The sequence below is a fragment of the Megalops cyprinoides genome, chromosome 11 (genome assembly GCF_013368585.1).
Source record: "Megalops cyprinoides isolate fMegCyp1 chromosome 11, fMegCyp1.pri, whole genome shotgun sequence".
Taxonomy (NCBI): Eukaryota; Metazoa; Chordata; class Actinopteri; order Elopiformes; family Megalopidae; genus Megalops; species Megalops cyprinoides.
In genome coordinates, this window is record NC_050593.1 from 26,722,126 (window position 1) to 26,749,996 (window position 27,871).

Sequence of the window (27,871 nt, forward strand, 5' to 3'; positions counted from 1 at the left end):
ATTTATTCTAGTAAATAATTTCCTTTCACAATTTCCATAGAGCATTTTTATTGCAGATCTGTGTAAATTCAGAACATGTGCTGTACTGTGATTTGTGTCATCTGCCAGCACAGCCCTGTGTAATAGGAATGAAGTTTGTACTGTGGAACCAGTATCAGCATAGTCCTTCATATCAGATATATGGTTTGTGGAACCAGCCGATAAGTTTTGGGCAAACAGTTACATGCTGGTCACAGAGCAAGCCAAATGCACGGGGAGAAAAGGTTTGTTTGAATGTTTTCAGTTTATTCAAACATCACACGTTTATTCCACAAACAACTCTACACTTTGCACTGAGGTCCATCTGTCACTCAGGGAAAAGTCCATTAGAGGCGATGGATACTTGGGGGTAAACACCTGTGAAATCAGCAAATTTGTTTTCATTTCTGTTCTCTGACCAGCCCTGGGAGAGTCTTACAATCTATCACGTTTCTGTCAGAACAGAGGAGAACAGAACAGAACAGGGTGGGGCTGAGAGCATTTGCTGTGTGATATTGCTGTGTTTTCTCCGCTGCCACAGGTCTGTGAGGAATACAAAGCAGTCCCTACCACAATGTCTGGGTGTGAGCTGCTTTACAAAAGGCCATCCAGGGTGTTTCTCTGTATAAAACTACCCCTGGGACAACGTTTAGCTCAATATGCAGTGCTAAGCTCACCCCAAGTAACAATTCCTCTGCAGGACTGGATAATAAATGTTGTTTATATGAAGGCATTGTAGGGATGAGGTAAACACTTCCTTGACCATTTAGAAAGTTCTTTAGGTCCTGAATAGAACATTTCTTTTTTTTTTTTTTAAAGCGTGTGGAGGGGGAAAAAAACTTGTTCAGAATGTAGCTTTTAAGAGGTTTCATTGGTCACTCAAAGCATGAGAGTGGTCACATGGAATCCCCCCCCCCCCCCCCCCCCTAGTTTTTATTAGTCCTACATTTCAGCTTGAGAACTTCTCACTGAACATCCTGTAGTTCCTCCAGGCCAGATGAACAGGCCTTTGAACCCTTGATTCCCAACTGAGTGGCAGATGTCTAATTTCCCTGCTTATTTCCCAGCTGTCTCTGCATCTCTGTGTCCCTGTGAAACCGCACATCTTCTCTGCTGGATGCGGCCCCACTTTCTTTCCACACCAACGCTAGTTAGCTCGGGGCTGAGGGAGCTCCCACGGCCGGAGCTCTTTGCAGAAGACGAGACAAGGCTTATTTCCTCATTGTATTGCTTCTCAAATACGCGTCACAGAAAGCGATCCTCTCCGTGACAGCGATACACAGCGGGGCCGAGCAGACACAAATGTTTACTGTTTCAACCAATACATCCCCGGGACCCGAGAGGGGGGGAAATGTTTCCAAAAAAACGAAACGGCGCTTTAGCGTTTTGTTGAACCTGCTCCCAGCATGTGAACGCAGGCCAGGTCCGAAACATAAATCTGCAGAAGAGCCTTTTCACGGTGACGACTCCAAGCTGCTGCCATCTGCTTCTGTGCGAGGCAGATGAAATGGAGCCTGCAGCGGGCATTACAGAAACGCGTGGGCTAGGAGGAGACTGCTTTCAGAGTGGGCACCGCACAAAAAAATCAGCTGATTACTACAGCGCGCTCCACAAACACAATCCTTTTCCCTAAGAGGGAACTTTAAAAAAAAAAACATTGATTATTCCATACCACAAATGCAAGCCTTTTCCCATACAGGGAACTTAAATCTGCCAATTATTCTATACCTCAAATGCAATCCTTCTCCCCTTGAGGGAACCTTGTTCGATTGATTACTCAATGCTCCAAACAGTCTTTTTCACTCAGAGCAAACTTGCCTCTCTTGATTATTACTGTGTGTACCACAAACACTATACTTTTCTCTCTGTGGGAACAGACTGAATATGAAACTCTAGAAAATGCTTTCAGATTTTGTTATTCAATTGATTTTTTTTACTCATCATGCTATTCATTCTAACTGTCATGAATCTGTAACCATTTTACGTGGGCCCCTTTGAAAATGGACATTTAGTTTGTCTGTGTGTGTGTGTGTGTGTGTGTGTGTGTGTGTGTGTGTGTGTAACCATTTGGTGAGTACTGTATACTGTATGTCTGTACACTTCTATGTGCAGGAATTTCTGTTATCCTCTGGACAACTGTTAACTGACTGAAAATCTTGATTTACAACACATCATTTAATGGAACTCTGAACAAATTTGTAGTCATTAACATGAATATTACATTGCTAGTGGTTTAATTTTAATTACATTTTTAACAAAAGTAAACTGACAGATAAAGTGGGAGGCTGAGGAAACTTTCTTTACTTTATCCTTTGCAAGTGTGCCATCTTGCTCGCCATGTGAATAAATGTTTGTGATTTGCATCTTGCTATTCTCCATGTCCATGTCCGGATATTCCCAAATTATTGTATTACATTACTGGCATTTTAGTGACTTACATCAGTTACAGTTGTTTTTTTAAAATAATGTTATCCATTTACACAGCTGGATATTTACTGAGGCAATTATGGGTTCTTGCCCAACTATCTTGCCCAAGGGTAGAGCAGCCTCATCAGGGCATCAAATTGGCAATCTTTCGGTTACAAGTCCTGCTCCTTAACCACTATGCTACACTGCCACCTACATTGCATGCCGCAGTATGTTCATATCCTCAAATGGGGAAAAGACAGCATGGTGAATGCGATCACTTGACTTTGTCCTTCACCTGGTGTCTCTGCAGAGCCTGGACGGGCGGGTGGAAGTGCGTGGACGTCATGGAAAGTCCATGCTCACCATCACGGGGGTGAAGCTGTCAGACTGGGGCCGCTTCGACTGTGAGGCTCTCAGCAGGATCGGAGGCCATCAGAAGAGCATGTTCCTCGACATTGAGTGTAAGAACAATTTCTACCAACACGCAACAAGCAGCATCCTGCCTGTACAAACCCAAAACACATTGCCTACATAAACACACTATAGATGCAATCTCCACAAAAAATGTGCATTGTCTTTCTTGGTAACAGACCTTACAAATTGAAATACAAAATTAAAATTAAAATGAAGCTGTATGGCTGGATTTTTACTCACCTTAAGAAAGTAAGGGCAGTTTTCAGTTCTATTTATAGTCCTAATGACTGTCTTGCAGTTCCGTTGAAATCACATTCTACTACGTATGTTAGTAGTATGTATGTTTGTTGAGGGTTTATGTCTACAAGTATAAGTTCAAGTTTAGATCTGTCAAGGTCTATGACATATTTTCATGTCAATCCGTAAAAAATCATGACAGACAGGGCATAGTAAAGTTATGAGCATACCAGATGAAACACGTCATTGCACATGTTGTATATAGAGGACTGTGCATCCTGCGTCGTGCTTGTCTAGTGAGCTTGAGGCTTGTCATATTTGCAGTGAATGCAACGTGACTTGGGGTGTTGATTTCTCAAGTTTTTGTCACGTGCCTGGAGTTTTATCATTATGGTTCTCCCGGGTTTTCTTATCTAAATGCAAAACAAGGCTGCACCGCATGCTGTTTTTTCAGCACCACGTATGAATATCACTGACCGTCACTGTTATGTTCCGCCAACGTGGGCAGATTATCCGGCGAGAGACCGTCACATTTACTGCACATAACGATGCCTCATGCACATGATCTCATAACGGTGTGAGGAGAGCCGCTGAGGCCGCTGATGGCACGCAGAAGCAGGCTGTACAAACGATCTCCGCCATATTGATGGACTCCTTTATTCAGACACACAGCTCACTTACAGTCTGCCAGGCCAGTCATCAGTCTCCTCAACGGATTCTGGAGGGCAATCGTAAAGCAGACATGCTGTAATACAGGCTCCGGGCCGCACTTCAAAACGTAGCACGTTTCACTGTTACCCGCATCTGCGCGGCTTCAGTGATTTACGTCTTCTCTGTTTAGCGGCATTGTGATGCGGATGACATACTCAGCGGGAGATGGCCCATCAGCTTCAGTTTTGATATTCAAGTGAAGTCGATAGATGTGCCAAGGCATCAGATTATTGTTTATGTGATCATTGTTTCTCTTGTTTTCAGATGCACCCACAATTCAGACCAGTTGCTTTTGCTTTTGGTTTTTGACGCACCCACGTTTCAGACATAATTACCACCTCCGTTGTTTTAAACACAGCCACGTCTCCAGCTAACCACTGTTCTTTCTTGGTTTTAGATGCACCCAAGTTTCAGACAAATCACACCATCTACTACTCATGGGAGGGGAACCCAGTCAACATCAGCTGTGATGTGATGGCCAACCCCCCGGCCTCCATACTGTGGAGGAGAGACAGATTGACCATCTCCACTGAAGCCCCGGGCAACACCCGTGTCTACAACACCGAGGGGCGGTCCTTGCTCGAGGTACGCCACCCAGACTGCTCAGTGGATTATGGAAACTGTACAGAAGGAGATTTATTTAAGCTTCTGTCCCACTGCACTGTAATTGCCGCGTTGCTGTGTAATTGCAATTGCTGTGTTTGATCTACACTCTGGAGCCACAACTGAGGGTTCTGCCCAAACAGTAGGGCTGCACGATATAGGCGGCGCAATATGGCAAATAGCTATTGTTAGCGCAATACCGGCTGTCCCCTGTATGTGGCATTAGGTTTCTTCCCGTATTTTTTTTCCCTTTAGTCATACCTGGTGCGGGAGCACACCTCCATAGTTCAGTGAATTACTTCCGGGGCAGAAAAATATCACTTGTATCTATATGTTGGTTAACTACCTATTAGCTTTGAAAAACACATAGCATATGTTTTCACTCTTTATCTTTGTAGCCACGTGTTTTTATCTACCACATGGAAGCAGCATAGTGCTGTTGCTGTGATATCAACATTGAATAGATACGAGTGCCCTTTTTTTCCCTGGAAGCATTTCACATAGCCTCAGAAAACTGGAGGTGTGCTCCTGCATCAGATATGGCTAAAGGGAAAAAAAATACGAGAAGAAACCTAACGCCACATACCGGGGATAGCTGTTGTTGCGCTTAAAATAGCTATTCGATATATTGCGACAGCTATATCGTGCAGCCCTACCACACAGCGCTTTTAGCATTACTGAGAGATCTAAGTCACATGTTGTAATATCTCCTCCATATCTCAATCTGATCATCAGACCTCACAGGCTGGCCAGATCACTCCACTTTGCAAACTCGGAACGCCTGGCAGCCCCTTCCCTGCGTTGTGGCATGTCCTGAGTGCGTCCTTTGTCATATGTGTCCCCAGCATGGAAGAATGCGCTTCTTATAGCAGTCAGGACTACAGAGATGCTCATCTTTTTTCTGCTCCACACTGAAGACTCACCTCTTCAGATTGCAGTTTGGCTCCTCTAGCCAATCATATCTCAGTTTCACTTTGTCACTTTGTCTTATTACTGTAGGGTGTGTTTCACTATTGTGTTGCACATATGAATTTATACACTTGTGTATTATGCCGATGAATGTATTATAGCACAAGTATACAATATTTATGGCAACTGTAGCTATCACAGCACTATGTGAAACATTGACGGATGTTGAGGTATGGTTGGTTATGTTCAGCATGTACCGTAGTTTCTCTGATTTTTTTTTTGGATACACTTTGTACTCTGATACTCTTTGTACTTTGAAAGTCTCTCTGGGTGAGGGCACTTGCTAAATAACAAAATGCAATGTAAGTGTCACATATCGAGTCTTCTTGTGTTGAGTCCCTAAGCCCTCCTAGTTTTGGCAATAACAAATTATTGTGTGCGTCAGGCAGTGCATGCAGGAACACATTAGATTCAGAACATGCATTAAAGTCAGGAAATAAGCGGTAATGCGTCAACACACGGTAATTCATTAATCAGGATGGAAAATAGTCAGGCAGTACATGTGGTAACACATTAGTCAGGCTCTTTATACAATTACTATCTAAAGTCTGTAATTTCCTGATGTATATTTTCCAAACCAGCCATTTTTATCTCTGTTATCTTTTATCACTGTTTGGCCTAGGTCACCCCAATGTCGGACAGGGACTTTGGGCGGTATAACTGCACGGCCAGGAACAACATTGGGGTGAGGTTCCAGGAGTTCATCCTCGCTCAGGCAGGTGAGTGTGTATCTTGGGCGTCCTGAGGAACGTCCTGAGGAAGTTGTAGAGACAAGGCACTTGAGGGGAAGAGGGTACCCATAATTCTTCGTGGTAATCGTACATGTGATAGTGTCAGCACTCCAGCCTGAGCGGCTGGTTTCTCCCTGTCTGTCAGTGTGGGTGTGTCTTCTGTTTGTTTTTCCCGTGCATGTGCTTTTGTTTTGTATATATATATATATATATATATATATATATGTATATGTATATATATATATATATATATGTATATGTATATGTATATATATATATATATATATATATATATATATATATATATATATAAAAATATATAAAAATATATAAATATACATACACCCTGCTGTTTCCTTTGTTCATTGCCTGATCGTCTCAGCTTTCTTCCTGTGTTGTTCTTGCCGTTTGTTAGTTCTGATCTGTTTGACTGCCTGTTCCTGATTCTCCCTTTTTGCCTGCCGTTTTTGATAGCGTTTTTTTTTTCCTGTGGATTTTTTGGTTACTGACTTTGGACTGTTTTTTTTCATTATGACTTTGCCTGTGCTTTTGGATCTGTAATTAAAGGATCTCCTTTTACTGCCTGTTTTGTCTGTACCTGGGTCCTTTCCCTGTCAACCCTGACAGATAGTGGTAACCCATGATCACCCTAATAAATACCAAGCATGGTGGACAGGACAGGACAGCAAAAGAGCACCCATAATGCCCATGACAGCACAGATCTCTTCACTTTAGATTACTGTGTCATGGAACAGATCCACATATTGTATAGCCTGACGTACTGTAGAGACCAGTTCATTATGGCACACACCAGTGTATTATAGCTGAGTTATATATTACTGCAAGTTTGTAATATTAAAATTCTGAGTGAAATCACAGTCTCTCAGCAGACTACCACCTGCTGAGCAGCCACTGAAAAGTTAATGAGGAGTCCAGCTTCCAACAAGTTTAAATCAACAGATTTAAAAATGTTTTCGAATAATGTATTATGCAACTTTTATGCCGTGAGTGATTTATGTACAAATTTAAAGATGTAAAACATTAAACGTTGGCTGAGCACACATGGAGAGATGGCCACTGATTCCAAGCATATAGCTGGCAATAATGCAAGGCTTTGATATATAAGTCTGATTTAAATGGGTTGGCATTTGAAAAGCAATAAACCTTCTAAAACACGAGATTTATAACATTGCAGAAGCTTTCCCAATGAGACACGACTCAGCTGATAGCACACATAGCAACATACGTGAATCTGCTTTGCAAAAAAGAAAAAAAAAAACAATATTTCTATATATACTCTGGGTGGCTGTGTTGGAACACACCAGACCTGGAGAGTCTGGCTGAACAGTTTTTGGAGGTGTCGATGGCCCTGATGCCTCCAGTTTCATACGCTCAGAGAGGCCTCTGCCAATCTGTGGATTGGATGTCCGCCTCAGCCTCATTTCATGTTTTATTAACACAGATGTGATTTGTATTCAGGACCAGGGATCTCTCACACCACTCACAGTGAAAATAAAGGGAGCAATCCTGTAGGATACTCTGCACAGTGCATTAATACCAGAATGGTGTTCCTGTCTCTGTCTGATTGAAATCTTGTCTGAAGCGCTGCCAGGCTGTAATTCAGACCATACTATTAGTCACAGTTCTCACCACTAGTTTAACAGTCAGACCGAAGTTAACGTTTCATCAGAAATCTTGCAGAATCCACAATAATCTGAATGGCTCCCTAATATCGCTGATTTAATAATGTCATTTAGAGTAATAGTGGTTGTCATATTATCAGCATTGGATTGGAAGTACAATTAAAATGTAGTGAAGAAAAAAACCCATATACTACTGCAACTAAAAGGTATATGTAGGTTCAAGGCTTTGTATTCACTTTTTCATTGGGCAGCAGTGTGATGTAGTGGTAAGGAGCTGGGCTTGTAGCCAAAAGGTCGCTGGTTTGATTCCCCCCGGGACACTGCAGTTGTACCCTTGGGCAAGGTCATTAACCCACAATTGCCTCAGTAATTATCCAGTTGTATAAATATACAAAATTGTAAATTGCTCAAGATAAAAGCCTCTGCTAAATGATAATAATGTAATATAATGGGCTGAAATGGGCTACACACACAAACACACCTGTCAGCTCCCCTCTAACCCCCAGCAGAGGGGGTTGTGGATGGTGCTGATAATTTGGGTGCCCTTGAGAGGACTGCAGGAGATTATAAACGCAGCACTAGATATGAGGGGAGTGGCTGTGGGACTGACACAGCATTAGACAGAAGGGGACGGGATGTGAAACTGACAAAGTATTTAATATCTACGGACTGGATGTGAGACTGACAGTTGCATGTTTGATGTGTGGGGAGTTGATGTAAGACTGACAAAATCATAGACATGGGGTGGCTTAGCTTTAAACATGAGCTAATTGTATGTGTGATTTTATATAATAACTGATATACTGCTGTCCTCGCCTAGGGCACGTGGGGACAATCAGAAACACAATGTTAATTATAATGAAAGTACCTCAGGAAAAGCAGGTCCATCTCCTGTAGTGAAAGGGCATATTAGTATGCATGTAAGCATTTCTGATCTGAGCAGAAGGATCACTGGATTTATTTGCCCATCCCCCAGAACAGAAACAGAATTATTAGATAGGTGTACAACCTTTGAGAACAGTGGCTTACTGGATGCAAGTTGGGGCTTCGTTATATTGGATTGGAGTCATCCACATGGAAGAGTCTTCATTCCAAATGAAATTTTTAAGTAGATATTAATTTTAATACAATGAGGTGTTGCTGTCAGTATAGGGGTACAGCTCTTTGTGGTGGAATCTGAGGAGGGGGTTGTGCCTTGCCATGGGCTGAGGTTGTTGAATCCCCCCCCCCCCCCAAATTCAACATCAAACATGGGAATAGAGATAGGGAGGAGATGGGGTGGAGGGGGGATGCTGTGAAGAGCTGATAAAAAAAGAAGTGGTGAGTAGGCTTGTTAATTGCCCATTGATTGTCTAACAATTCTCCTCCTGAATCTTTGTTTAGACCATCAGTCAATTCTGTGTCTCCGACAGAAGCCATTGTGGTTATGGGTACAGACATGCATGCATGAAGACACAGTCAACCTGATTTTTATTGCCAACAGCCTTGGGTGCATAGTTTTAGATCCTTCCTGTGGATGAGAGAGCCCACTGTGCCTACCCCCATGAGGAGGTGACATGTCACTGTGTTCCCATTGTGAGACACATCAGGTTTTGGCCATTTCAAATGGGTTGTACTTTTTAGTGCACAAGTAGAGCAAATCAAGTAAGAAAGCTCACACCAGTGCACCAGTTCACAGATTACTAGTTCACAAACAAATAGTACAAGACACATGTCAGTATACCCACTTCCATGATTGATCACTGCGGTGGCGCAGAGGTTTAATTTTAAAGCCTGTCGTCTCTTGTTTCCTGGGGGTATTAATGTCATTTAGAAATATGTAAAAGCCTCTAGAAGCACCAGTGACATTTAAATCAAAAAACAAAACAAATGAAACATCAAGCACAGATTGTGGGGGACACTGCGGGTGCTGCAGGTGGAACCGTTCAGCTGAGTGAAGGTTTAAGAGGGTGGAAATACAGCACCTCTCTCTGTGTGAGACGGAAATAAATCCACGCTGTTATTGTCCTCTACGCGCTGGCTGGCGTAGGCGTTTGTGTAAAGTCCTGTTCCATACGACTCTGCTGCGCATTCAGAATTTTCTGTCAGGACGGCACCGTGTGCCTCCGGAGCCCGTGGAAATGCACTCTGTGTGAACGGGTGCTGCGTCCTCTCCTAATGTATTCGTGCTTTGAAAGAAAGTAGCTCTGCAGGAGAGAATGAATTCCTTTGATTAGCTGAACCCCGGAGGCCTGGCCTGATAAAAGGAAGTGTTTGTTTGATAAGGGGATTGAGTAGGCTGCTGATAAATGCCATAACCTCACCTTGTATTCCCTGTGTGTGTGTGTGCGTGTGTGTGTGTGTGTGTGTGTGTGTGTGTGTGTGTGTGTGCGTGCATCTGTATTTTTACGCTTGTTCTTGACCCCAACTGTAATCAAATAGAAAGCGCCACTTTGGAGCGTCTCATATGGTTGCATTATGGATTAAACTGAAATTGTTCTTGAGGACAGGAGTTGCGTGCTGCATCACTGTGATATTAGGGAACTGTACCCAAATATAGTCCTTCTCTTGCCCTTGTATTCCAGACGTGCCCTCGAACCCGTACTCAGTGCGCCTCAGCTCTGTGTCTCAGCGCGTCGCCACGGTTACCTTCATGAAGCCAGACTCTCATGGCGGCGTCCCCATCAGTCATTACCTGGTCAAGTACAAGGACGTCAGCTCACAGGACTGGAGGGATGTCAAGTCTCATGGAGTTCAGAGTAAGTGTCACCACTGTGCCCCCTCATTGTAGTCATTATCATTATTGTCCTCATCATGACTGCTTGTCCAGTAGCACTCTATGGGGGTATTTTACAGACGCTTGCCATTCCTGATGGCATACCTAAAAATACACTGAGAAGAGTCAGGTGAAATATTCACTTATATATGCCCTGGAAGTAATCATTACAGTGATTTTATTGATTATCCATTTTAGAATGGAATGAATGTCTGTTAATTATTTGCCATATCTTCATTATTTGTATGTGTACATCCGCCACAATGGAGCAGAAATGAACTCCAACAGTAATAAACTCACCCAGCTCTCAACACACTCTACAACCTCAGATGGTGCCCTAATCCTACATTCTTCATTTGCACATTAAATTACTTAGTTACGTAGAGGACACCCTTATGCTAGATTATTTTCAATTTTAAGCCAATTTGTTACTCATTTATAAAGAGGGATAAGTTAATGTCCTTCAGGTCCATGTCTTGTCACAATACAAGCCTCTCTGTCAGCCTCTCTGTCAGCCATTGCCCTGCTTTTAATTATTGTACTCTTAAGTTTTCAACTAACCATCATAGCTTCAACACCAGGTCTGAGCAGGCCCCTCACTTCAAGTAATGGGCTAAATTAAGCCCCGGCAGGTATCTGCTTTAGTTGTGTCTGTAATAATATGCAGTTAATGTGCTCAGCGGTCCCTTTTCCACTTCACTGCACTTCGACATCTCACGACAGTGGTGAGAGAGGTTCAGTCAGCCGAGATGTTTCACTTACCGCACCGGGACTGTTATCACATGTCTGTGAATTCCACGGGACTAGCAAATGCTTCATTTGCATTCGGTTTTACCGATTCATCTCAACGACTGTGTGCTAAATGGCCACTGCTGTGACAGTTTAGTGACTGAAGCTCTATGAATGAGGGCCCAAGTCAGGATAAATACCCTGCTTCCAAGGTTAAGCACACATTGAACCAGTGATTTTTGGCAGGTTACAAAGTGGAGTCCCTCTTGAAATGCATGAAGGTGACTCCTTCAATACCCTCCAATTATAAAGGATCCCTTAGTGCCCGTGAGGCACGTGGCATGAGGCATGTGATGGGAGACATGTTGCGTGACACAAACATGGCCTGACACTACTAGACATATGCCTTAAGGCTTACGGAGCCATTCAGCACAGGTTTGCACAGTCCTGCCTGTAGGAACTATATGGATGAAATCAGTAATGTGAGCAGCTCCCAAGTGTAGCCCGATGTTCTGCTTTGGCCTCAGGATTACAGATTGATTTTTACAAAACCCAGGGGGTCTGTTTGATGTTCAAACTTCAAAAAAAAAAAAAAAAACTTAAAGGACAAATAAGTCTGGCAGATAAGCAATGCCGACAAACCTGAAGGGCTTCTGGTGAATAACCATAGTTTTGAAGTCATTTCAAATGTAGCAGTGGAGCAGTGGAAGACTTATAGTGAGGGACAGAGGGACAGAGGAGAAGCAGTGTGTGTGCAAAGAAAGTAATGAGAGGACCTAAAGAAAACATTAGTAACACAAAACATAGTAACATGTGTAAATAATAATATAATAATACTATAATAACACTATTTATAACACTGTTAATAACACTATAATACTATAATACTATATACTTTTCCATATATATGGAATGAAGGGCAATGAAGGGCAACATCTGGGGGTGGTCGGAGAGCCAGTGTTCAATAATAGTTTCTTTGCAGCTAACAAGACTTTTAGCTGCTGTTCATTAATTCAGAGTTTTGAGTCATCACTCAACAACAAAACAGTTGGGACAGTTAGGATTTTAGCTGCATTAAATGTGATTGCTACACTGTATTACAGTCAGTTGCTTTGTCATTCAAAATTAATGACAGGAGTTTTGCATATAGTACTAGGGAATAATTCACACCTGGAATATGTACGTTTAGTGACATGATTTCCTTGTTGCATTATACTGGATTGCGTGCTTGCCATATAATGGCCAGGTTCAAAGGTATATTTGTGGCCCTAAAATTTGATATTGTATTTGTAATTATAGGACTGAAGTTGAGCATAATTTTATCAAGTGTCCAGCAAAGCCATATGTTCTTTTTTGGATTTTTACTTTTTTCTGAATGTCTTCAGTACATGTCAGCTTTTTCTTTTTCTTTACCCTATTCCCTTTCTTGAAACCCCATTCCAGCTCTGTCTATCAGCCCTCTGCTCCTGTATTATCAAATTTAGTTACTCTATAATTACTGTTTTAGTTACAGTTCCCATTGCCTTTAGGACTGCCACTGTCACCCTCTCCATTAAAAGCTTGGCCTTGACATAGAAAGCAATTCATCCCCCTACATGGACATAGATCAGACTTGGCAGATATCACCCAGGGGGTCCCCCAAGGCTCTGTAATCAATCCCTTGTTCTTTTGCCCAGATCCTTCGTAGTTTTAGGCTCAACTTTTATCACTACGTGGATGACACTTAGATTCACCTCGACTCATATTCCATAACTCATCCTCCTATTGCAAAAAACTGAGATTTGCCTGCTGACAGTTACACGCTGGATGTGGCAGAATTCCCTGAGACTTAACTGTGACAAAACCAAAGTTTTGCTTATCGGCCCCAAACATCTGTTACACCAGATAGGCAACCTGTCCCAATCCGTTGATGACATTTCTGTCTCCTTTTCCACTGCCTGCAACTTTGTTGTTATTTTTGCCTCATCGCTAACATTTGACTAGCATGTCAACACCACCATCACCATCAAGTCTCTTTTTACCACCTTAGGAATATCACCAGGTTACATCCCTCTTTCTTCCAACCCAATGTAGAAATACAACATACATTTTTCTTTAGTCATCGTCACTATTGCAATGCCCTACGCTGCCCTGTGCCCTTAATGCCTGTGCACTGAAGGTTTTCAGATTGTTCAAGACTCAGCTACCTGTTTTGTCACTAATTCCAGCTCCCATTCTCACCCCCGTTCTTAAAGCCTCCAGTCTTGTCCCCAGCGATCTCTCTGATCTCTTTTTACCCTATGAACCAACAAGGTACATTATGATGATGATTATTATTATTATTAGCAGTAGTAGTAGTAGTAATATTGTTATTGTTATTACAGTTTTCTTACATATAATTTCATCAATATTTGTACAGTCTCCCAGATAGCATCACACATATTAAATAACAGAAGCTGATTGAATTGTCATTAGATACAGGTGGGGGATATGCAGTCTGATCTCAGATGAGCATTTTGAAACTGAAACAGAAGGAACAAAAGAGAGAAAGGTGAAATGTTGAAATGTTAAGAATGATGTTTGAAATAGGTTGATGGAACATGTTGGATGTTTACAGATTTCATTTGTGACATACCCAAAAAAAAAAAAATCCTACAGCCAGCCAAAAATCATCTCCGGTGTTCCATTTACCATGATCCATTTGGGTTGTTTGTCATAAAGCAGATACACCCAGTTATATTAAATCGTATTATGTACAGCACATGAAAGGATTTCACATAGCAGGGCGTGTGCCATTTGTATTTTTATTGCATTTTTGGAAAGGAAATTTAAATGTCCCATTAAAAGCACTTTTTGCTTGCAAAAGCTAATGGGATTGTAAATATCCTACATTGCATTAATTTAGAATGCACACAGTTATTTATATAATGTCTTTCTGTTATTTAGTTTACATTAGCATAATAGCCTTCACCCATGTTCAAACCCCATCTTTGAGCTCAGGTATTCTTGGGTTTTTACATTTAATGGAACACAAAGCGGTAAAAATGAAAGAGAAAAGGCTTATTAACTGTTTATCCAAAAAAATGCTGATTAGTGCTAAACTGTCAATGGTGAATATGTATGAACTTGTTTGAAGGGTTGTAAGCAACTGTCTGTGTAAAATTGTGTTGTGCAGCGTTGGTTGGCAGTCATACTTGTTAAATGAGTGAGTTTAGAAGAAAAAAAGTATATACTGTATAATGCATTCAATACTGTGCAGTCATATGGCTGTTTTGTTCTTTTCCCTCCAAAAAGACGTCCAAAATTATTTGATCTGGTATTGTTGCATTACTGCAGCCATTTTCCCTTAATGCCAAGAGCTTGTGAATTATCCTTTAAAATACAATTCAATGCAATAATTGAATGGGCAATAATATCCATTGAATGGGTATTATGGGCAATGAGAAATAATAACCACAAATTACATTTCCTATTACTTTTCAATGCATTGCTGAAAGCAGCACACTATTTATTGAATCCATAAAGTTAGATAAAGAAAAGTCATGGTTGCTGAGTGGCTCAGCCCGCTAGGCACTTATCTTGAATGTAGATTGAGCCTGATGGCACAGATTCTCAACCCTTTCATCAGCTGGCAACGACCAGCTCACAAAGGCACAACAAACTGTTTTCATTCTACCGAAAAAAGAGGTGAGTAGGTCATCTAGGGTTTCCTCACACCCACCCCTGTAATGCGCCTAGCAATTCTTCAAGTTCAGATTACCTTAGGGGAGTGAAAACTGTCCTCTGATTGCTACCCAGTTCGCTGTGGTGCTCTGTGGATATGGTAGCCATCAAGTGTATGTAAAAGTATGAAAGGTTTGCATTCATCTTGCTTTAGTGTTCCTGCACAAAAACGGACAGTCACAAGCCTGATGTACAATTAGCAATTTGAAATAGGGTTGCACATGGCACGGGTGTGCATTAAAAACTGAGATAAACAAGTAGGACTGGTTTGATAATCAAAATGTCGTTATTGTGATGAATTTGTTTGGCCATAAAGACGATGTAGCACTCTCCAGTTACTGTAATTACCTGCATTATAATTGTTATGGACTACAGTCATTATAATAGTAGTTATACATTTATGTAATTTGCCTTGGATTTGTGGCAATATATTTAGTGCGATACCCATCACTTGTTCTTAATGGCTTTTGAGAGAAAACCATGTTTGTCATTGCAGATGTTTATAGCATGCTAGCAGTGAATTAGCAATATATGTTGTTGACACTGATCCTGCATCTCTGCTTTTTCGTTCTCATACATTTACATTGAATCATTTAGCAAATGCTCATTTCCAGAGGTACATACAAAAGTGCTTACAAGAAGGGTACGCTAAGAGCAGAGACGATGCTCAATCAAAAGTGACATAAAACGATGGTAGCGTCATTACATATTACATTCTGTGAAGTGCCATAGTAGGTGCGAGTGGAAGTCTGAGAATATAGCATGATAATGTTTGCACTTGCAGTTTGAATAGAAGAATTTCAGTCTGTGGTGAAATATGGACAGTGATTCAGCAGTTCTGACTGTTGCGGGGAGCATGTTCCACCACTGAGAGGGGTCAGAGTAGGGAATAGTCGTCACCACAAAGATATATTTTGAAGATGGATGACAAGGTGAGCACAGGTAGTGGAGAAGAATGAAGTGGCTGTATGTTTTGATAATGGATTGAAGGTAAGAGGGTGCAGTTCTTCTTGCTACCCCATAAGCTAGGACCAGAGATTGTCCAAGATGTTGTTTCACATGCCAGTTTTACCTCTGCCCCAGTTACAGACAATTATTCAAAACATGGAAATCTGAGTCAATATTTTATGTTATCATGATGAATTCTGTGGGTGATATAATTATTTGCTCATTTATCATGGCACAAAGCTATGCCATCATTGCAAGACTCCAGAGCTGTATTCTTATGTGTTCCTGCATGGGTATGCTCATCTGTGCAACAGTAATATAGTGCATATCAGAAGACTAGACATAAAAACATTCTGGATAGATTTTACCATGCAGAAATAAATTTCCATTTCAGACATAGCCATTCTGTGAGAATGATAATCTTGATTTTAGAGAGATACTGTACTACATGGAAGAAGGCATACTCACACATGGGCACACACACACACACACACACACACACACACACACACACACACACACACACACACACACACGAGGCTGTATAAATCAGGAGTGAAATTTTACCAGCTGTGCATTCAGGTCAAACCACCAGGGCCCTCATTTATCAAATGTTCTTAGATATGACACTGTACTTGTGCACAAGAGCAACATTTAGAATATTCATATACAAATGTCAAGTGGAATTCATAAAATATGCATATAATAGACATACACAGGTCTCTCTTGGTAAGCTAGCTGCATTTTCTAAGTGTGTGTATGGGCATGAGCCTGAGAATTCCTTCCAGAAAATGGAACCTTATCTGTTTATGTAATATTACTGCAGTAAAATACCAGACACCATGAACAAAAATGAAAGAAAAGCAATGTCTCTGAAATCAAGATGGAATCAACGCTGTGATATATACTGAAAAAAAACTTATTTGAATATCTTTGTGTGGGTGTAACACATAAGATTAAAGGAAGACTCAAAAAAAAATTTAGCACCTTACATATAACATCGTTTAAGTGTATTTATAAGGACTGATAATGAAATAATCAGCAAGTCATGACCGTGCCACTGACCAAAAATGTCATGAACTTAGCTTTTGACTTTATCAGAGTGCTGGACTCTTAGAATGCTTGACTCTCTCATAAAGATAAAATCATAAAGGTAAATAAATGGCTTGGTCTTAAGGTAGATGCAAGACTCAACACTCTAAAATCAGCGCAAAGCACTCCCACTATTGGGATGAAAATCACAGACTCATCACTGTATTTGTCATGACACCAAATTACCAAACACGACTGTGCCAGCTGTGTTTCTGGCACCAAGAAGTCAGACCCTTTCTCAGCTAGGATGACAATGCCCTGTTCTGTCTCACCTTCATCATATTAGAGGCACATGATGTACATTACTGTCTACCAGATATGGAATGCCAGTATGCTCTTACTGAAGAACCGCCTGCTGTTACATGGTCCTGTGAGCAATTTACACATGTGTTGTGGACCTAGGATTCCTGATTAGAACAGACCACTCCTAGCCTCACTGCTGGACACCTAAGCCTTGGATGTCCAACTAGCACTTATCTCAGGCTTGAGATTGCATCTCCTCTACTCCTCTACCACAAAAATTGCACATCCCAGGGAAAAAGCTGGTGACAGTTAATGCATTTTGAAGAGCTCTCATCCACAGGCCAATTTCAGAAGAAGAGGCATTGCTGGAAGCAGCTTTATGTGGTTTATGTGGTCCATATTTTTCAAGTCATCCCTGCCTCACCCACAAAATTGTAGCAGCTTTGTCAAGCAGAGGAAAATTACACAACCTATAAACCGTTGTGGAAACAAGTAGGCACTAGATGGCCAAGCACCAGAGGTTGTGGAATGGCTATAGTAGTTTTTGGCAACATAGGTTTTGCTCATTCATTGCTGAGAGCGTGTTATTTAGGAGGCAATAGACTGTTCATCCCAGAGATCATGGGCCCGAAATGCTGTGCAATCATTTCAAGGACATCAGGGCATCGCAAAATTCACCGCCTGAGCGCAACAATCAATTTGGTGTTCTTTGATGAAAAGCCTTTGATGACACCAGTGCAACCATGGCAACATCTTGTTGTGGATTTTCTTCCTGTAGAATGGTAACATGCAAATGGAAGTGGTGGGCTACTTTCCGTGCTTACTCGCAATTGGTTAACCACACCTCCTCCTCAGACCCACATCACATTGAAAGACTTTTTATAAGAATGGGACTTTGTTCATATGACTAGTAGCTGTTTCCAGAGCTGGGGGAACAGTAGAGAACTAGATGAAGAAAGGAGAAGGTCTCACAAAAAGCCGTCTTATTGTAACAAATATGGGTGTTTTAGAATATCAGGACAGCCCTTCCTTTCCCTCCAGACTGACAGAACCCAGTATGACCAGATGCCAATACCTCTGTGAGGAAGGGTCAAAAGCTGAAAAATTGGTAGAACAGTAGATACATTGAACAAGGTGAACTGGATGTTGATGAAGGACATCAACTAAAAGTGAACACCACTCCTACAAGTGGCACATTCCTCAGTACAGACAATGTGTGTGTGACAATAGCTATGTTTAAAAGAAAAAAGACAGGAAAAATGTGTGTTAACATCCACTGAGACATATGTCTATATGCGCTGAAATGCCCACTCTATTAGCCTGTCTGCATTAAAACTCTGTTTATCAGTTTTAACACACTTTCTGTCTGGCTGTCCTAAATACTTTCTCCCTCTCTGTACTAACACTTTCTCTGTCTATAACACTTTGTTTGCATCTGTACCAACACTTTCTGTCTATCTGTCCTAACACTTTCTCTGTCATAACAGACACTTTGTCATAACACGCTCTCTCTCTCTCTCTCTCTCTCTCTCTCTCTCTCTCTCTCTCTCTCTCTCTCTCTGTGTCTGGGCCGACACGCTCCCTCTGCCTGTCAGCGCTAACATGCACTTTTTGCCTTGCCCCACAGCGATGGTGCTGTTGACCAACCTGGAGCCCAACACCACGTACGAGGTACGAGTGGCAGCAGTCAACGGGAAGGGTCAAGGGGAGTTCAGCCACACAGAGACCTTCCAGACCCTGCCCATCCGTGAGTGGCTTCCCTCTTGATTGGCACTCTCGGCTTTTTTCTCTTCCATTTGGAGGCTGAGCGGTCAGTAGGATTTTTACATATCTTACTGAGCGAGTGTGCTAAGGCCACTCTGGGACTTTTAGAGAGATGTGTGTGAGGGCATGCTGTGAAACTGTGAGAGTTAGGTGTGAGGACACCTGTAATTACAGGGACTCCTATAGTACACTGTGGACTGTCACCTTTGTAGACACATCTCTGTCCCCTAGGAAACTCATTACATGTCATGGATATCCACTCCTTAGTGGCTGATAAATTAGCCCCATGACACTGATGCATCAGGAAATCACAATGTGTTTAGGTGTAGCTGTTTTGTACATTCCCTGTCTCACTACATTCAACACCAAAGCCAACAAAATGGATACAGTTGATGATGAGATAAAAAAGGTTAAAAAAAACAGCCTGATCTGCAGCGGTATACTTTGGAAAAATGAATATTTTGTCTGCAAGCAATTCTCATTTGTTTTGGTTCTTCACAAATAATCATTAAGTGCATTTGGTTCAGCCTGACATTAATCGTCACAAATGACACTCATTGCTTTGTGTATAGTTCCCGTTCTTGAGAGAATTGAAGTTGTTTTCCTGGCAAATAACAGCAATATAATCCCAGGGTATTTGGTACAAATTAAATTGCACTGTAATATTTTTATTTCATTTTTCAACTGATTTGAAGTACCGTATATATAGCATGTCCACATTGAAACTTTTCCTCTAACACAAGCAAGACCTCAGGCCTGCAGCCCAGGAGTGGCATTATAATGCATTGATTGGGGAAAACAGTGGACACAGATGAAGACCCTGTTCCAAATGCAACACTCATGCCTCTGTCCACTCACTTTGCACATGGGTGTGTAGCATGCACCCTTCAACCTTTGAGTTTGAATTGCTCTTTGTTCAGAGAAATACTTAAAAATATATTTCATTGTGATTTCATGTATTTCATGAATCTAAAGTCTTGTCCTTGACCCTGTACATTATTAAATGGCAACGGAAAACACTCATGACCACCAGGTGGCACTACAGAAAACAAGTAACACAAATTATGCAACCTTCAGTAGTTCAAGTTTTGCATCGGAGAACTTCTCTAACAAGCAACCACTTATAAGTGCCCTTAATGGCCCAATACCACAGGTGTGATGTCTGCTCCATTAGACCAATAGTCGGTGGTCTCCAAGGTCCTGCAGCTCCGGCAGAACTGCCGCAGACCATGACTCAGATTATCAAGGATATAGTCAGTGCAGTGCCCTGCCTTGCACTCTATCACATGTGCAAGCACATGCAGTTCAATCATAAAATGCACATTTTAATGAGTGAAGCTACTGCCAAGCAGCAAAGAAACTCTAGGTGCCATTATAATAGAATATACAGTATTATAAATGTACTGTATATTGCAACACTAACAAAATTTTTGCCTACACATTTGTTTCTTTCTTTTTCTCTCCTTACATATATAAATATCTAAGGAAAGAAAAAAATATATACATATTATTGTGTACATATACATATGCATGTACATATGGATTATATACATATATGTATCCAGATAATGGATTATATACATGTATGTGTGTGTGCCCCTTTATTTGAAGAACAAAATATATTCAGGTGAGTTCTATACATTTATTATATTTGTGGTTAGTCACCATCACTCACTGTGACATACTATGTGATCTATGAAACATGCTGCATTTTAGTAATACAATTAAAAACATTATTAATTGGTTATTGCATGATTATTATTATTATTAGTAGTAGTAGTAGTAGTAGTAGTAGCAGTAGCAGTAGTGGTGGTGGTAGTGGTAGTGGTAATACTGACAGAATTGTGGGCACGTGATATATATCATAGTGGTGAGTTAATGTGCTAATGGTATTGTTATGCCTGTAGTAGTGTGACTCACTGTCAGTTTTCTGTCCCCAGGAGAGCCGAGTCCCCCTGCAGTGCACGGTCAGAGGGGTGTAGGGAAGGCCTACAGATTGGGCCTTGTCAAGCAGGATGATGGTGGGATGCCCATTGTGGAGTACATCATTAAGTACAAAATGGTGAGTCAGACTGCAGCATCCTGTCCCACCTCATCAGTACCTACACATTTTCACACAATATCACCACACATGTCCATGCACAGCTATATCACTGATACTAGTAAGGGCATATCACGTAAGAGTAATTGTCCATTTCGATGCTGGAAAGTCCAGATTTCAGCTTCATGTCAAACTCATGCTGCTCACACATGTATTTGCATTATAAATTTGCTTTATAAATTATCCAGGGTGACATATATATCTTGTATTTGCAGATCATTCATTTTATCTAACTGCATTCCAGTTACATACACCTTCAATATAGTAGTGCCTGACTGGTAATAAACCCCCAACCTTCTGGTTACAAGTTCATTCAAAAACAAGCTTATAGCGTAATGCTCAGCACATAAAATGTTTAATCTTGAGATCAGAGTGAATTTTAGAGTGAACCTAGAACTTTATCTACCCTGGCCTTTCATGTGACAGAGGTTGCTAGTAAGTGTCTGGTACAGTAATATCAGTGGCTTTAATATGTGTATTTATATGTGGAGTGTCCTACACTAGTAGAACGAGTTACTTATTCAGTATAAAATAGAGTGTAGAGTGAATACCGAGTGCTATCAGTAGACCATGGTTTGATCTGCAGAGTAATAGGAGTTGAACAGTAAATCTGTGGATCAGTAGAGTAATATTAGCATGTAGAATGTTTATTGATCTGCAGAGAAATAGCAATGTATATTGTCTGCATTGATCGGCAGCGTAGCATCAGTTGTGCATTTGTCTCACATTGCATTCATGCTTTGAATAATAAATGTTGTTGTCCAGGTGTAGTGATTACCACCTGCTTATAATTACCCAAAGGAGCCCTGGGTGGTGTGCTACTTAATTCTGTTTGAAAATATGGATTCATATTTTGCCATCCAGGTTTCAGCACATGGTAAACAAATGGAATAAACATATCCATGTGTTCACAGATAGAGGAGGGAAGAATTATCTGCAGTGCAGATTTTCTTTAAATTTTCCAAACTAAAATGTAGGTGTGTTCCTTGAGCTCACCTCCTTTGAAGTGCTATAACTCTAAGCCTCATGGAAAGGGGTGATTTTACACCTGTTCTGAGCCGAGGGAGATGAGGAGTCCTGGGGCTTCAGACACGGCTCTACTGGAGGTCTCGATGGGTAGGGTTACGGAGAAAAATAAACAGCCAGAGAGGGAGAGAAAGAAACAGACAGAGAGAGAAAAGATTACAGAGAGGGCACATACCTCTGCCTACTGAATGTCTCATAGGATCAAAGAGATGTGGTGAGATTCTGCTCCCTTGAGACACTCGGCATCTCTCTCCCCTCTGCTTCTCTCTCTCTACCAGCTTCTCTTCCACTGTCAATGGAGAGAGAGAGAGAGAGAGAGAGAGAGTGAGAGAGAGAGAGAGTGCGAGAGAGAGAGAGAGAGAGAGAGAGAGAGAGAGACAGAGAGAGACAGAGAGAGACAGAGAGAGACAGAGAGAGAGAGAGAGACAGAGAGAGACAGAGAGAGAGAGATGCACAGACCACTGCCTGCCGAATGTCTCAAAGGAGCAGAGAGAGGTGGTGAGAGTCTGCTGCCTTGTAAAAATACTCCTCCAGTCCCATTGACTAACAAAACCCACCATTTACTCTTGTCAGTAAAAAAGGTTTAGTTTTCCCATTTGCGGTTACAAATCGATCCAAGTCACCTCTGTAAAATTTAAACACCAAATATATGATATAATATAACACTGTACTGTATAAACTGGGCAATGATTGACCTCTCTGCAGTGTAGGAACTCTGTATCTCAGATATTGAATTTCAGCGAACTTAATGAATTTAGTAAAGACGTCACTCAGATCCCTGATTTTTCACAGGAGGCGTTGCTTGATCAATGAGCAGTGACTGGCAGGTAATAAGATACACCCAGAGCCATCTTTAAAGCTCTGATATTGACCTAGCAGAAGTATGCCCAAACAAGAAGTCAGATTTTCCTATCTTCCCTTCCCAGACATTTGTAACAGGCATTCATTAGAGAACCATGTGCAAACGACTTTAGGCATAGAATAGCACAGATAGCCCCATTCCGGGTTTAATCTGTCTTCTGTATGTTCAGAAGTACAGGTGCTGTGGCTCTGAGGTATATCAGGGCCCCACAGGCATCCTTGGCGGATGCCTGTAATAAACTTTAATCAAAGGACATGGTAATTGTATCTCATGGGGTTGCTTCTTTCTGACCTTTCAGCTAATAATTTTCTCCCTCTACACTGCTCCAATGATCTCCCTGATCATCAGACAGAGAGCAATTGGATTGGAGCAGCTATTCAGAAGGAAAGCAGGGCAGAAGGTTTGCATTGGTGGTGCCCTCAGTAGATGGAGGGAGGGGAATTGCATTGAAGTATTGCACTTTTGGGCAGCCCTCTGACCTCTCCCCATCACACTCATTCACCTGAAGATATGCAAACATTGCATACAACAATTTCTTTCATGTTGTGCCATGGCTATCTGCTGATCCTCATTGCTACACAGAATGTCACACCTACACTGTAGAGCAGGAGTGTCCAAACCTCTCCTGGAAGGCCACTTGTCCTGCATGTTTTAGGTCTCTCCCTGCTCCAACACAGCTGATTCAAATGATCAGTTTGTTATTCAGTAGCTTCAGGAGTTCGTTACGAATTGATAATTTGAATCAGCTGTGTTGGAGCAGGGAGAGATCTAAAAAATGCAGGACAAGTGGCCCTCCAGGGGAGGTTTGGACACCCCTGCTGTAGAGCTTTAGTATGTTTGAAGTTGCAGCTGCAGAGGTCAGGTACACTGGAGCAATTCTCTTACAAGGTTTCTTGCTGTCTATCTATTGACAGTCTAAAAATCTTGGGCCAGTTAGTCTGTGCATGGCTTTATGTCTAGCATCCCTTAACAAGAATGTGACGGAGTGCCGTCACTACGGTTGAGTATGCGCTCTGACTGCCATACCAACGAGCCTGGCTCTTTGGCGTCGCGGTCAAAGTCGCATGTTTGGTACCCCGTAGACCCGGGTTCAAGGCCGGGCGGGGTGACTGCTCTCGCCCTTCGCTACAAATGGTGTCAGGAGTGGGATGGCTGGCTGCGAGGCCATCGGAGGTGTGCCCGGTGTGTGAGCTGTATGAGGGACCCCCAGGTTAGGTTGACCCCGGTGTGAGGGACCCCAGAGACGGGTGAAGCACTGGTGAGTGGGGCACCCTGGGATGGGAGAAGTACAGCAAGAGAATGCGTGAGGGACGCCATGGTGCGTGAAGCGCATGGGCGTGCTTCCCGAAGGGGAGGGCAGTTTGACGGAGTGCCGTCACTACGGTTGAGTATGCGCTCTGACTGCCATACCAACGAGCCTGGCTCTTTGGCGTCGCGGTCAAAGTGGCATGTTTGGTACCCCGTAGACCCGGGTTCAAGGCCGGGCGGGGTGACTGCTCTCGCCCTTCGCTACAAAGAATTTTAAACATACCCACACAATTTACTTATTTAGCCTAGCCTTGCCTATATAAATACCATAGCAGGATAGAGCCATCACATTTCTATGCAGTGTGTTGCACTGGTAGTGTTTCCAGTTATGGTTGAGCCAGCAGCCTAAACAGGAGGTTGATATGTCCCTGGTCCTTTCAGCCTGCCAAGGCTCTCTCTTCAAAACTGTTTTGATCCTGCTGCAGACACAAAGGTGAGGAAAATTGAGAAATTAATACATCATAGCTTACCCTCCAGACTGCCTAAAGACTGACAACCTATAAAATGCATATTCCAGTGTTTAGAGTTTAGAGAGCTGCAGCATTTTAAAATGTCGGGAAGTGAAAGGGCTTCTGAGAATAGTGTGTATGTGTATGTGTGTGTGTGTGTGTGTGTGTGTGTGTATGTGTGTATGTGTGTGTATGTGTGTATGTGTGTGTGTATGTGTGTATGTGTGTGTGTGTGTGTGTGTGTGTGTGCGCGCACTTCCCACCTCAGTTGTAACTGTTCAAAATAAAGAATATCCTGTTGCAGAAATGGAAATGCAAGACCAATTAAGCACAAGCAGAAGTTTAAGGATTAGAGACAGAGTGGAGAGTATTTCTTCTCTCCCCACATTGATCCATAGACACCCACATATAAATGCACACATGCACATGAAAACGCAGATGAGCCAATGAGCGTGCGTTGTGTGTAATCGAGTGTGTGTCTTTGAACAGGAGAAAGAGGACCAGTGGATGACTAAGCTGGTTCCTGGGGTGAATGACTTTGCCCTGCTGCAGCCCCTGCAGTGGAACACGCGCTACGAGGTGGAGATCACCGCCAGAAACGTCAAGGGCTTGTCCGAGCCCACCTACTTCCAGTTCTCCATGCCACAGAGACCAGACATCACAGGTATGAGCAGGTCCCCACCGTCAGCACATGTCCTTACCCGTCCCAGCCTTTCTCCTTGCTCTACTTTCCCTCTCCGCAGTGTTGCACTGGCCGTATCTCACCCAGGTGGAATGCAAAAGGGTTACTTTACAGTCTGTTTGAATCATTTTGAGAACTGAAGGGTTTTTTTGTGGCGTGTTTGAGGTGTTCGTTATGGGTAAAGAGCTGTAAGGCACTGGTAAAGGGTTAAGGAGAGGTAAGCAGTAGAAAATCTGGAAGTACTTGGCCCAGTGAGAGACTCAGAATAAACAACTGATGGAAAGTCTGAAGGTGCACAGCTAATGACAGGGCTCTGTATGTGGGTGCTTGACGCTATTAAAATGTCAAATTACCCGGTGTCTCTCTTATACCAGACAGATGCCGTTTTCTGTGGCGTTGTGAAAATCGATCTTTTTATACTTTTTCAATAAAATGGGGGTGAATGCATTTTGTTTGACTTGTTGATTTTATTATGAGAGCTTTCTCCTTATATTTGAACATAAGAAAGTCTAAAGTTGAGAACAGGCCATTCTGCCCATCTAGACTTGTGATGCTGCCTTTAATCGAGAGGACTAGTAATGCATCAGCCTTGGCCTTAAATAATCCATACATTCAATACAGTAATGTGGAAAAAAAACACTTACACACTTAGGCACTGTCTCTTTTCATAAAAGCCGGGTGGCATTGAGACTGTAAATGCTAACACACACACAGACATACACAAACACCCACATACGCACATACACACACACACACACACACACACACAGACGCACACACATACACACGTGTGCGAGCACACACACAACTCCTGAATAAAACCCTTAATAAACAAATATAGAGTTAATCATTAGGTTCACTCGTTTGTTCCTTAAATATTATCACGGCTTTGAAAGGTGCCATGGATCAAACATCTACGAGTATCCCTTTTTTTGGATATGTTAAGCTCTAAAAGGTTATTGCCACACTACCTTATGAAGAAACTGAGTTCTGATAAGCAGCAATTGAAAGGTCAGCCAGGGTAGCAGCAGGAGGTCAGCAAATATTTGAACAGGAACAGAGAGATCTTGGCTTTGACAGTCTTTAGTGTACAGACTGGGCAGGAGAGGGCTAAGAACACACTCCTGTATGGAACCAGAGCTTGTAATGGCAATGGTCAACATTTCGTCATTAGTTCTTACAAACTGTATATGTCATGCAGGATGAGCTCCGGCTTTTTTCATCTGTGCCAGATCTTACTGAGCCAAAGAAGGGGTGTGACTGCCATTGGTCTGTGTTGATTCAGCTCAGAGGAAAGGTAGCCCATTGTCTTTGTTATAATTAAGACCATTTTAATGTACAGTGCTAATTAGAGATAATGTAGCTACAGTAGACGCAATCAGGCAGAACAACATTGGCTGCACATGACTCATTATTATTCAGACTGGTGCAGTTGTTATTCATGCAAAACAATAATAAAAAAAAAAATCAGCAAAATGAAAAATTGAAAAGTATGTGGCCCTTTTCATGACTGCTCCCTCGCAGACCGTGACTGCTGTCTGTCACACAGAGCAGGATGTCTACCTCTGACATGTTGTGACACCATCACACCCACAGCTGTCATTACCAGCCCTGTGTCCCTCACTGACAGAGACACTGAGTGGCAGTTCTGCTGACTTAGCTTTCCACCACAGCCATCTTCCCAGTGCTAGCTGTGGGAAATGCATGCAACTTTTGTCATCTCTGCCCAGTTTGTAGATATGCAACACGGTGTTTGACATCACCTGAGACGATGTCCTCCCTGCGATGTTACGGCTATGCTGCGCTGATTGTGGAGATTGCCTGGTAAGGCAGCAAGCCATTGAAAGTCCCTCGACTGTTGCAAGCCTTTAAAAGATGCAGCGATTTGTTTGTGTAATGAGAGCGGTGGTTCAGCAGAAGTAATGGGGAAGTTGGCCATGTGTGAAGCATTAGCCATGTAAATTTCACCAACGTATCCCCTGATGGAAGGAACCGATGCGCTGAAACATTTCTGGAGAAGGAAATCATTAAATACAGAGTGACTCTGGGACCTGAGAGTGTGCAGCATTCATTTTCATTGTGGGCAGTTACTGTTAATTTGATTTGTACCTAATGTTCTTCTCTTTAAGGAAAGAATAACAGCATACAGTGCTTTCTGAAATAACTGAACTTTTGGGTATATCCAGAAAAATGTGTCTAGTATGCATATTCTCAACCAATGCTCCTCCCACATTACTAAATTACTGAAATACTGAAACCCCTTATCCTGTGATGGTTCCATTATGTGCATTTATTTATCTATTCATTTTTAATAAAATGATCAAACAGCAAGGACAGTCTTTGTGAACATTGACCCAAAACATTTTAAGGTTGTCATGAGACCACTCTTGTTTTTTGAACCAGTATTTGCCTATTTAAGTCGTTAATGCAGTGGTTAAACCATGTGTCAGAGCTGCTTTTAAAATGGAAAACAAG

The 27,871-nt window shown here is 42.0% G+C and overlaps 1 protein-coding gene across 1 annotated transcript in view; it reads left to right on the plus strand.

Moving 5' to 3' along the window:
- Nucleotides 1-27,871, plus strand: part of LOC118785557 (neural cell adhesion molecule 2-like) — a 243,082-nt gene that overhangs the window by 205,152 nt on the left and 10,059 nt on the right. Inside the window, exons 9-15 of the mRNA XM_036540307.1 lie at nt 2,738-2,888; nt 4,187-4,374; nt 5,984-6,080; nt 10,300-10,473; nt 18,832-18,951; nt 20,909-21,030; nt 25,204-25,378. Coding sequence (XP_036396200.1) covers nt 2,738-2,888; nt 4,187-4,374; nt 5,984-6,080; nt 10,300-10,473; nt 18,832-18,951; nt 20,909-21,030; nt 25,204-25,378 — 1,027 coding nt within the window. The remainder of the gene's footprint in view (nt 1-2,737; nt 2,889-4,186; nt 4,375-5,983; nt 6,081-10,299; nt 10,474-18,831; nt 18,952-20,908; nt 21,031-25,203; nt 25,379-27,871) is intronic.